The following is a 12,500-nucleotide window of genomic DNA, read 5'->3' as shown; positions in this document are numbered from 1 at the left end:
TTTCTGCAGCCTTTGCCTCCACTTTTATCGTCTTCTGACTTTTGCATTCCAAAGGATTGTTCTCCAAATCGAGGTTATGGAAAGGAACTGTTGCCTAGGCTGTCTCTTGTACAGTATTTGTTTTTTTCCTTTAAATTCATACCCAAGCATACGCCCATATGCATATATGTATGTTATGCACACTACACACACACACACACACACACATATATATATATATATATATATATATATATATATGTATGTATATGTGTACATGCTTGTATTTATACGACACTGATGATCCAATATGTATGAATATTAGTTAATTATATTCTTAACGAGAGCTCTAAAAGAGAAAATATTGCTTTTAAGAAAAAAACACGCAAACAATTCAGGGCACTCCACAAACCGTTATAACACATTCTTTGCATTTACGTTCAGAACCAAGTTCTTTCTTTAATATATTTTGACATTTATGTAAGATTCCCTTTTTAGGAACCGTAGTTGAGTGGTTTGAAAGTGTTTTAGAAATAGTCATAGATGACCTGGGATTTTTCGCCAATGTTAAAGTTGACCCAGAGTATCTAGAATGAGATCTAAGTTGTCTTTTGACTGGTATTATGAATTAAAATGGCTATTAGTATTAGTGAAATAGTGTAAACGTTTTTTTTTAAGTGTGAGTGGGTTATTGTTCAAAATTAGTTGAATTCTTTAAATATCAGGAAGCCATAATGACTGAATTTATGAATCTCTCCTATGTAATAAAGAGCAAACGTCTGATATATATATGTATATATATATATATATATATATATATATATATATATATATATATATATATATATATATATATATATATATTATATATATATGTATATATATATACATATATATATATTATCGGTCACGTTCAGCGGCATTGTCAAACTTATAACTATTGGGTCACTCCCCGTCCCTCGGGAGGGGGTGTGGGGAGAGGGTAGTCATTCCCAGGTGAGAGGGGGCTACCCCGAGAGGAAAGGGAGAGGGGGTTGGGAAGGTTGAATCTGAGTGCGTGTGTACATATCTATCTAAATATTTAGCCTTCATTTTTGACGGGTCTCATACACTAGTTATTAATAAAGGCTGAGTCAATACGAACTTAGACTGAAAGGCTTTTGCAGAATGCCATCGAAATTATTTCATGAAATCTTAAATCTTGAATTTTTATTCGGTGAGAATAACCATTGATATCAATAAAAACAATAATAATGTTAATGAAGAGAATGAACATGGTTCCGTTTCCCCCGAAAATCTTGATTACTTGAAATTCGATCCGTATGGGAATTTTACAACTCGTTAGACATGTTTGCATAAATGGCAAGTGGATCTTCTGAAGACTTGGCAAGCTAGGTATCGCTCGCAATGCTATAACTAGGTCATGGATACGTATAGGTTGTTCTGGCCTATTGGTAACGTCTCTGCCTGGTGATCGCCAGACTTGGGTTCGAGTCCTGTTCAAATTCGTTATTTCCTTTAGTGTCTGCAACCTTACCATCCTTTTGACCTAAGGGTGAGTGTTTTGGGGAGCCTATAGATCTACCTGCTGATCAAGCCATTGCCTGGCCCTCTCTGGTCCTAGCTTGCGTGGAGAGAGGATTAGGGCGCTGATCATATGTATATCTGGTAATTCTTTAGGGAATTGTCGTGCTTGCTAGGGCAATGCCGCTGTCCCTTGCCTCCGCTATTCACGAGTGGCCTTTAAACCTTTAAACTGAAGAATGTATTAATCAGTTTGAATTGATTTGCTATTTACTTCCTGGAAGAAGGGTCGCAAAGTTATTCGTTGTTCTTCTAGATTGCTGGGTAAGGTATCAAGTGTTTGAAGTGTCTAAGTGAAGCCCTTTCTGGACTATACGTCTGCATATTTACTTTATTAACTTACAATGGTGAATAACGGGGCACCATTATTAATTGTACTTATTTCTGCTTGATAGCGAGTGAGTGCTATTTTAAATGATTGATCTGATTTTTTTTATGGGGGGATACCCTTTCGGGAGTAGCTGTATCGTAATTTGCGAGTAATTGTTTGAGAACACGCAGATGATTACTTGTAAGTGGATAGCTCATGTTTTTTTTTTCTCTCTTCTTAATTTTGTTAAGCGTTTGATGTCTATAACTTTCACTGTAATTTGCGGGGCATTAAAGTTGAAAGAGCTGAAATTTACATCTTACAGACTTTCTATAATTTTCAAATGTATCTTACATCAGCGAGGTTTTGAAAGCGGCGATACTCCAAGCGAAGCGATATTTAATTACAGAAGCGACACAATTATTATTATTATTATTATTATTATTATTATTATTGTTGTTGTTGTTGTTGTTGTTGTTGTTGTTAGCTAAGCTATAACCCTAATTTAAAAAGCAAGATGCTATAATCCCAAGGGCATAAATACACCTACATCAATCACTCAAAGAACTGTTTACAGGAGAAATGTCCAAGAACAATGTATGGGAATGTTGACGTTGTGTTACATGAACAGTCCATAAGATATCCAGTCTATTGAAGGAATAGTGATAGTAATAGTGCTGGTGTCAGGACGCGTCGCGGTGGTAGTATGATGATGCTGGCTCTAGTTGGATGACGTCATCCAGGTCTTGATCTCTGGAGCCAACACCCTCAGCCATCGCCTTCCTCCTCTCACCCGTAAAAGGACGAGGTGTTTGAGGGAGCATAGGGTGTATCCTAAACCTCAGAGAGAGAGAGAGAGAGAGAGAGAGAGAGAGAGAGAGAGAGAGAGAGGCAGGAGGTAGTGAAATATATCGAGTATTTTATTTTTCAAAAAGAAGTAGTAAATTTGATACTGTTGCATCTGCTATATGATACTCTATGAAAGTTTAGGTGGATTGGATTTATATATATATATATATATATATATATATGTATATATTGTGTGTGTATTACGTGTGTGCGTATTATACACGCGCTTGTATGAAGTTATTTGAGTATTCGTTCCACAGATAATTAGTGTTTTTATAACCTAGTTTTCATATGGCACAATCTCTTGTAATTAATCGAAATTATGAAGACTAAAAAGAAACAGCTCTGGTTTATGACGGTTGGACATGAACTGGGATGACGTAACATTCCTTAATTATGCTCATGGAGGTTTATGGATGTCTGCACAGAGAGAGAGAGAGAGAGAGAGAGAGAGAGAGAGAGAGAGAGATAGAGAGAGAGAGAGAGAGAGAGAGAGAGAGAGAGCTCGCGTTTAGGCCTTAGTGTCTCTTGACCTTAGCGATTTTGTCTTCGTCCGGATTATCTGTGACAGGCTGTCTATTGGTTCTCCTGCTAAGACCACCATCTCCTAAAGACCCCCTGTCCTTGGCTTTGCAACTAAGACCACCTGCTTATTGGTATGATTTTTATTCTTCGATTTCCCTTGCCATTTGATCAAACTGAAGTACAGTTGATGCATAATATGCAAGATGTCAATCACTTAAAGCTGTAAGTAACTTTGCGTTTAGCTAAGGTTATTGGTGGGTTACTACTGAACAGATGGGTTTAGAAAAGTTGCATAATTTATACTATGCAAGGTTTGAGAGCAAACTTTTTGCCTTTTGCACTACACGTGGTTGCCTTATTTGTATTACCTTCGGCGCAAACAGCTGTAGGAGATAGTTAGTAGGAGAATTGAAGACGTCTAATAAAGAAAAATTTTTTTACTCAAAAAATCAATTTTGTTTTATTTTATTTTATATTATGAAATACAATTTATAACATATACATCATCGTATATTTAAATATTTTTTTTTATTTTACAATACTGTATTTACAATTGAAATTTTTACTATTTATCTAAAAATATAACGGCTCGTGAATACTTTTTAATAGAAGTTTTAAATCCTATTTTATTTTCATTAAACGTATTTATCATTCTGCTTTTAATATATTGAAGTAATTGCGGGTCATTACATGAAAACCTTAAGTTGCTTCCCATCCATATTCCTTCGTCATAAAATATAGTAATATTTTAGCAATTAAATCACCGGAAAAAAAATCAACGAAACTGTAAAACATTTTTAGTATCCTATTACTCAACTTATAGTTAACCCCTTCGAGTTCCATCTTCTTGCGTCACTTACCTGCAGAACTGCAGAACAGATGTTTTTTTCCCTTTGTTTCTAAGCATTAATTCTTATATATAGATGTGCATAGGCTTCTCTCGTGAGACAGAAGCCCCTTTTTTAATTTCTGTAGGATTTCGGATGTATTTTCTGGAGAAGAAAAATAAAGACGAAACCATAAAGTTCTTCACCCCTGACCAATGAGTCATGACAGCAGACGTCCCCTTGTACTACTTAAGCATTTTCCAGAAAGATAAGGCCCCTCTCTCTCTCTCTCTCTCTCTCTCTCTCTCTCTCTGTCGTTTTTAGTCAGAGGGATGGTGGAGGTCAGAGGTCATATATGCTGCAATATATTTATTCTGTTGATTATGTGAGCGAGAGAAGTTACGTGCAGCTTGTGTTTAGGGTTAATATATTCTGTCATTCTTGCTGCGCTTATTCATTATATCTGTTAAAGATTAAACCATAAACATATTTCTATTCAGCTATCTTGAAAGTGAATGCATTTCCTTTCAATTATTTTTTTACCATCGTACATCAGTCTATTATCTCTGTTATTTGTTAATTCATTAAAAGTAATGTGTGATCCACAGTAAGTTTTGATGTTTTTCTTTAAGTCATTTTTATTTTATCGTGTTTTCCCTGAAGTGCCATACTTAGTCGTGTCTCAAGTTTATCTCTCCTAGATGTGCATAAAGGTGCATTGAAATATACCCATCTGTAGCAGATGGGTAGCATCCTTCTTTTCCAACTAAGATTGTAGCTTAGTTGATAATAATAATAATAATAATAATAATAATAATAAAAATGATAATAATAATAATAATAATAATAATAATAATAATAATAATAATCACGAATATAGGTGAGTTTTGTTCAACAAAGATTTGAATTGTTCAATGAAGAAATTGGTGCTTGGAAATATGTTAGCGATTTGCGCAATAATTTCATCTCTATTTGATCACCAGTAGGGGATCGCACATCCAATTATGATTGAGTATCTAGTTAATATTTGTACAGCAATTGACTAAATCGTCATTGTTGCACACTGTATCACTGGTGCACGAGGGTTACAGAGCCTTGACGAACACAGAGGGAAGCCTTCTGCTGTATACTGCGAAAGCTAAAATGCCATTTTTGGACATATTTGTCTTTTTTTTTCTTTTTTTTTCTTGGTGGCGAAATGGACGTCTCTTCCTGTTATAGTATTTTGTAGTCAAGGACGTAATAAAATGGAGAACTCGGCTGGAAAATACACTCATTATAACAAAAGATTTTTCACGGGTTATTTATTTTTCTTATATTCAAACGCATGTCAAGAATTGAAGCATATCCTGTATCTTAACGAAGTATTGTTCTCTCTCTCTCTCTCTCTCTCTCTCTCTCTCTCTCTCTCATATATATATGTGTATATATATTATATATATATATAGATATAGATATAGATATAGATATATATATATATATATATATATATGAATATATATAACTAACACTCGTGATTTCAATCAATGTAAATATCAACCACACCAGCATTTGATACCGAATTCTACCTTGGGAATATATATCCACTGGAATTCATTTCTGGTAATAGTTTCTGGCTGGGCAGAGATTCGAACCCCTGCCTTCTCAGCCGAAACCATGCCTGCGAGGACTCTACCAACTCTTGATAGTTCAGGTGGTAGAGACCTCGCCGGCATGGTTTCGGCTGAGAGACAGGGCTTCGAATCTCTGGCCAGCCAGAAACTTACCATAAATGAATTCTAGTGGATATATATTCCCAAGGTAGAATTCGGTATTAAATGCTAGTGTGGTTGATATTTACACACACACACGTGTATATATATATATATACTGTATATATACTGTATATATATATATATATATATACTGTATATATATATATATATATACAGTATGTATACATAAAAAAAAATATATATATATACAGTAATATATATATATATATATACAGTATATATATATATATATATATATAAATATATATTATATATATATATATGAATATATATATATATATATATATATATTTACTGTATTTATATACATGTGTGTGTGTGTTTATCTTCTGAGGCCTTCCCCTTCTTTTGGGAAACGGCTTGATTTAGAAAAAGTATATAGATTATATACGCATACGTGTGGTTTGATAACCTTTTTGGTTTAGTAATCTACAGGGAACACTAAACTGGGGACACATCATTCATTTTATATTTATTTGTATGTTTATGTTTTTTATGAATTTGACGTTTTAATTTATTTTCTTCTTTTCTATACGTTGTATAATTAGTCCTTACAATATTATATATGGTCAGATTTATAACTTTTTTGTAATTTTTTATAATTTTTCTAGGAAGATATGAGTGTATTATTTTGACAGATTTCTAGAAAAGACACTAAAAATCAAGCAGTTTATCAGTTAATCCGTTAAAATAATTTTTCCCAAATAGTATTTAGTGCTTAACACACAAAATGGAAGACGATAAAGACCTAAAAGAGAAAAAACTTGGCCTGATGTTTAAAGACCCGAAGATAACAAATGTCAACGAGACGGGAAAAATAGGTTAGGAACAGGAAGGAAATTTGGTTGAAAAACAAGACTCAAAACGTTCTTCTAAAGAAGAGCGAAAATCAAAGGATAAAAAAGTTTATAAAAAAGACGAAATTATAAGACCACACAAAATGATGCAGTGTTTGAGTGAGATGGCAAACCGCCCTTTACCTCCGCCGCCCACAGCCTCCATAGGAGCTTCATCTTCCTTCTACACCCATCGGCCGCTGACTGAAATGGAAGGTCAGTATTTACAACTCACCTCTTTAGTGTGTGACGTCATCTTTAGTTGTTTTGATAATTCAAGATCTCTCAGTGCTGTTGCTTTCTACTAAGGTTCTTGTCTTTTAGTTCTTAGTGCTCTTATGCTGTCATGTTCTCTCTCTTAGCTGATCTTATTTCAGAGACCTGTAAGCTCTCTTGTCTCGTTCTCCGGCCTTGTACCCTTTTTTTCGTGGAAGCTCTAAAACCGTAGCTTGTTCTCAACTTACACACTTGTTTAAGTTCAAATTCAGATTTTCTTATTTAGTCTGCAAATGCAACCTGTTCTATTTTGAAATCATTCGTTTGGTGAAATCTGAAGAAATTTTGGCATTTAGTAGAGTTAATGTTTTGTAAATATCTTCTATTTTTTTACTATTAAAAGTATCCTTTTATTGTTCGGAAGCTAACTAACTGTAAACATTTTTCGAAAGTCGTGTGACTGTTCTGTGCTTCGATGTACTCTATTTTGGCGTATTTTTAAAGTTCTTCACTTGTTAATATTTCTAGTATCCATTAGTTTTCCTCAAGAATTGCCACTTGCCCATAACCTTCGTGTCATAGTTTCTTTTTCATTTCCAATAGCTTTTATTCTAATGTCATTAAAGGTAACTTCTCTTTAAATCAAGCATCGAGTTCTTAATGCCATGAAGTGTTAACATTTTCGAGTCTTGCATTTTTATGGTTTCAAATGTTCTTGAGTTCCTGCATTTTATCTACTGAAGCCCCACTGTGTCACGCTGCTTCAGTTTGTAATGCAGGTAGGTAGGTACACTTGGGTGGGAGCTTTTTATTTGCATTTCTTCGTGTTTTGAGAGAGGTCTTTAAACATCGTCCCCCATGTGTACATTTACATGTTACTTTAATACTTTTCCGTATTTTGTTAATTTATTTTGTTATTTTTCCTAGTCGGATTACATGCTAGCTGTATGTAGAATGATTTTTATTTATAGTACTGGGATTTGAAATGTTAAAGTTTAGCTTTTTCTTGATGTAACTTAACCTTTCCTAAAACACACATACGCGCGCGCGCACACACACACACACACATATATATATATATATATATATATATATATATATATATATATATATATATATATATATATGTGTGTGGTGTGTGTGTGTGTGTGTCTTTCTGTGTATGTGTATGTATATACATAAATTTTGTGTGTGAGTGTACACAAAATCTTCCTTTAAAAGAGAGGTCTTCAGGTGTTCGCCATCCAGTTCTTCTCAACTAATATTTTTGGTGAATGTTGATGACCTGGTTGCAACCTGTCACAATCAACTATCTATTAGGTACATCAAACACCCTTCCCCAATCGCAGAGAAATACTCGCAGGCATGAAAAGTGGTCTTTGCCAAAATTAAGATTCGGAATGTAAGTGATTGCACACACGCAAACATTGAAATACGTTTTTGCCAAAAGCAGAATTTCCATTCGTAAATGATAACTTGGAAGTTATTTTGCCTTACATAATACCTACTCTTATCCCGGATTCCTCAGACCTGTGTCCTTGGCGTAGATCCTTCTTCTTCTTCTTCTTCTTCTTTTTCTTCTTCTTCTAGAGAGAGAGAGAGAGAGAGAGAGAGAGAGAGAGAGAGAGAGAGAGAGAGAGAGAGAGAGAGAGAGAGAGAATATTAACACGAAAGAATTGGTTTTTAAAATGGTTGTTGGCTATCGGTGAATATAGTTCCATTATGTTAGGTTGAAAGAATGTTTGGTGTCAATGTAAGGATCTTAAAGTTTTGTACTCGAAATTACGGTTGCTTATGAGTTAAATGCCATCCTTGAGAATACTAGCTTAATATTTTGTCATGGAAAATGTGAAGATTATTTCCTACTGATCAGAACCTGTTTTCATGTGCGCAGAGGTAATCATCTTTAATTAAAAAAAGAAAAAAAAATAATGTTTTGAATTGTGAGTTTGTAGATGGGTTCATTTAATTTACCAATACAGTCATGATTTTAATGATGGTTGATATACGTAAAAGGGGAATTGTTGTTAAACGAATGGATTTTGATACTCTTTGATTTGAATATCTTTTTTAGGAACAAGATTGACGGCTATTGGGGGCTGAAAGCATTGCATATATATCACCTAAGAACTTCAAATATTTCAACAACTTTATTTATTTTCGCATTTCGATCCTATTGTACAGTTTTTTTTTATTACTGGAAAGTGATTATCATTTGTACTTGTGCGGAGAGAGAAAATGAGAGAGAAAGTATGACGTCCTATTGGTAGTTTAACTATGATGAGTCATTATATTACAAAGCTGATATTTCCTTTTACATCCTGACTATAAATTTCTCTCTCTCTCTCTCTCTCTCTCTCTCTCTCTCTCTCTCTCTCTCTCTCTCTCTCTCTCTCACACACACACACACACACACATTTACATCAACCGACGAATAAACCCTGCATTAAGATGTCAATAAATTACAGGCAAAAAGAAAAAAAAAAAACCTGTACATTTACGAAAATTGTTTAATGGTCTCTCGAATACATATATTACTTTTTGAAAAGTTTTGACAATAGTTTTCAAGTGAATCTTAGTTTTGAGATAAAGAATTTAAAACCGATACGATGCAAGCTAATAGCAATTTGCAGCATACTAAAACGGGTGACACGCTTGAATATATATATATATATATATATATATATATATATATATATATATATATATATATATTATATATATGTATATATATATATATATATATATATATATATGTATATATATAATAATAATAATAATAATGATAATCAGATTGACAGAAGCCATTGTCTCACCTTGGTCATAATGTACCTGCTCCTCGGCAGCCTCGTATTTGCGTGCAGTTGCGTGCGGGGAAGAATTGCTTATCGCCATTCACCGTGATTGCTTCTCCGACGCTACGTAGTCGTGACGAAGACCATCCCAAGGCTGCCATTTACATTCTTTTATTCCTTTCCATCATGTTTTCTCCTTTCCCTTTCGATATCTGCTTCTCAATTCACCTGTCACTGGAATGCTGAGAAATCTGCAGGATTTGAGATTTCGCTTTTCAGTACCCTGTTATTATTTATTGCTATTTGATATGTTTATGGTTTTTAGTTCCATTGTGGAAATACATTTTTCCTACTTTGTTTTCATAATTGTATTAATACAGTATTCATGAATCGTACATTTGTGTATACAGTAGTCAAAAACAGAAATGTTGCTGTGGTAAAATATAATCAAAATGAGATAATCTTGTGTACAGTTATGATTTTAACTAATTTCATGTGTATCCTACAACGTTAAATGTTAACCAATTCTCTCTCTCTCTCTCTCTCTCTCTCTCTCTCTCTCTCTCTCAACCGGTTTCCTTGCAGTGTGTCACCAGTCACCCTCCTCTTTTGGATGCTGAACCTGACCCACTGCTTATTTTGCCATTTGCGTCTTCTCAAATTGCAATGTTTGTTTGTTTTCGAACTCCCGTCCTCATTGCTGTTCCTCCCAAAACAAATGAATTCAAAAGTGAATGGTTAATATGAATAGTTTTAACCACCTGGTAACACGTGTGACGGATAAGGCCATTTGTTTCTTTTCGTAACCCTGGACGACCTTTAAATATCCTGAGGATGTGGGAAGAGGAATGTGAGGGTGAGGGAGGGATGAAGCTAACCTTCCCTTATTTGGATGCTGTGGAAATTATAGTGATGATCTTATCTCATTCGACCTTATTTATAGTGACTCTTGGAGAGGGAAGTCGAAAGGAAATGCACGGTTACGTGATAGTTGCGCATGCGCCTTAAAGCGGTGTACACAAACATGCATTTAGGCTTTGGAGTGTGGTTGGCACACAGGCTAAGTCAGGAGGTCTGTAGAAAAAACAGACTGGTGGTGTCTAAATTTTTGTCTAATAACTAGCAAGGAAAACCGTAGGGTTTGCGATGTTGAAATGTGTTGCTGAGAAATCTTTACCTCTTATATGATCAACCTGCAGCAGATGGAGAATTTCATTTTAAGCCTTTGCTTAAAAAAAAGACATACCATAATGATATGACTAGAGTACGAATCATAATATATATATATATATATATATATATATATATATATATATATATATATATATATATATGTGTGTGTGTGTGTGTGTGTGTATGTGTGTGTCTGTATTAATACATGTTAATGTTTACAATGATAATGATGATTTAGGTCATTCATTGTGTGTAAAAAGCATCTAATTTTAGACTTCTCTCTCTAATATTTACTCTTCATGTCGAGTGTAAAACCTCTTGAAATATGGAGTCTAATTTAATTATGTTATTATTGACGCCAAATCTAGTTTTTATAGATCACATTTAGATTATTGCCAATATTTTTTTTTCTGGGAATAAATCTGATAGAGATTGAAGAAATTATTTTTTTTTTATTTTCTCAACCGTGAGTGATTTTTTTAGATATCGGTAAAGATATACCTATACCTTATAAGACTGAATAAAATTGTAAATAATTGTTGCAAATCATTTTGATTTTATTCTCGTTTTAGTCATTATCATTATTATCATAGTAAATGCTATTGTTTTAGCAAAGGAAGTTGACCTTCCTCTCACTCTGTATCGTTTTCCTTTTGTACGAGTCATTGTACCGACATGTTTTGAATACAAAGGAAGGGTTTGGTGGGGGAGGCAAATAAACAATGAATAGTGGAATAGTAGAAAGAGAAACGTTCTCATTGAATTCTTTGAAAAACAAACATTGTTTTGTTGGTTCATGATCCTCATGTCGCACAACTTGAAATAACAACACGTAACCATGTCTGTATATCTTACTTGCATGATGTAGATGTTTTGTTGCTATCTGTCTGTCTATTAATGCACACATACATGTACTGTACACATTTACGTGGTTATGTATTTGTGTATGTTATTCAATACTTAACGAACGCCTGATCTTATATGACGTAATTTCGTATATCCTGGAAGTTCCTTTATCATATTTGCATTTGTAAGCAGACATAATGTAAGATACCTTCCAATGATGGAGCAAAGTTGAAGATTTATCACGGGTTTTATGTTGGAGCGTGAGTTTATATCTATTCACAGGTAGTTAACCTAACTTGGGCCGGGTATCCGCTGTGGATATCGTATTTTTATTTGATTTTGCATACTTATATATATATATATATATATATATATATATATATATATATATATATATATATATATATATATATATATATATATATGAAGACTTCATAAATAGTATGTAGAAAATAACTGGATAGGCAGATTGGAAACATCGCTTAGCAATAAGGTGTGGATTAATGGGATGGAGATCAATATTTGTTTGCAAGTTAATGCATCAATATCATCTAATCGATATGGACCATGTTCTTCAATAATGTCAGCGTCAATGAGCTACGTATTGCAGAGAGAGAGAGAGAGAGAGAGAGAGAGAGAGAGAGAGAGAGAGAGAGAGAGAGAGAGAGAGATCGCAATTGTTTGATGAAAATTATTGAATGATATTTAATACCGGTCTCATTTGCGGGAGAACTCATACACATATTTTTCCCCTGCTCGTTTGCGCAAGATATGCCTTGATGCAT

General features: G+C 33.9%; 1 protein-coding gene across 9 annotated transcripts in view; it reads left to right on the top strand.

Moving 5' to 3' along the window:
• LOC137657581 (uncharacterized) overlaps positions 1–12,500 on the top strand; it is a 72,545-nt gene that overhangs the window by 8,866 nt on the left and 51,179 nt on the right. For 8 of the 9 annotated variants that reach the window (XM_068391921.1, XM_068391918.1, XM_068391922.1 and 5 more), the window contains exon 2: positions 6,461–6,901. The exons of the other annotated variant lie outside the window; for it this stretch is intronic. In XM_068391921.1, coding sequence (XP_068248022.1) covers positions 6,790–6,901 — 112 coding nt within the window. In that variant the 5' untranslated portion in view covers positions 6,461–6,789. The remainder of the gene's footprint in view (positions 1–6,460; positions 6,902–12,500) is intronic. 9 annotated transcript variants of the gene reach the window in all.

The sequence above is a fragment of the Palaemon carinicauda genome, chromosome 18 (genome assembly GCF_036898095.1).
Source record: "Palaemon carinicauda isolate YSFRI2023 chromosome 18, ASM3689809v2, whole genome shotgun sequence".
Taxonomy (NCBI): domain Eukaryota; kingdom Metazoa; phylum Arthropoda; class Malacostraca; order Decapoda; family Palaemonidae; genus Palaemon; species Palaemon carinicauda.
Note: the sequence above shows the minus strand (reverse complement) of the source record. Positions and strands in the feature narration are given on the sequence as shown.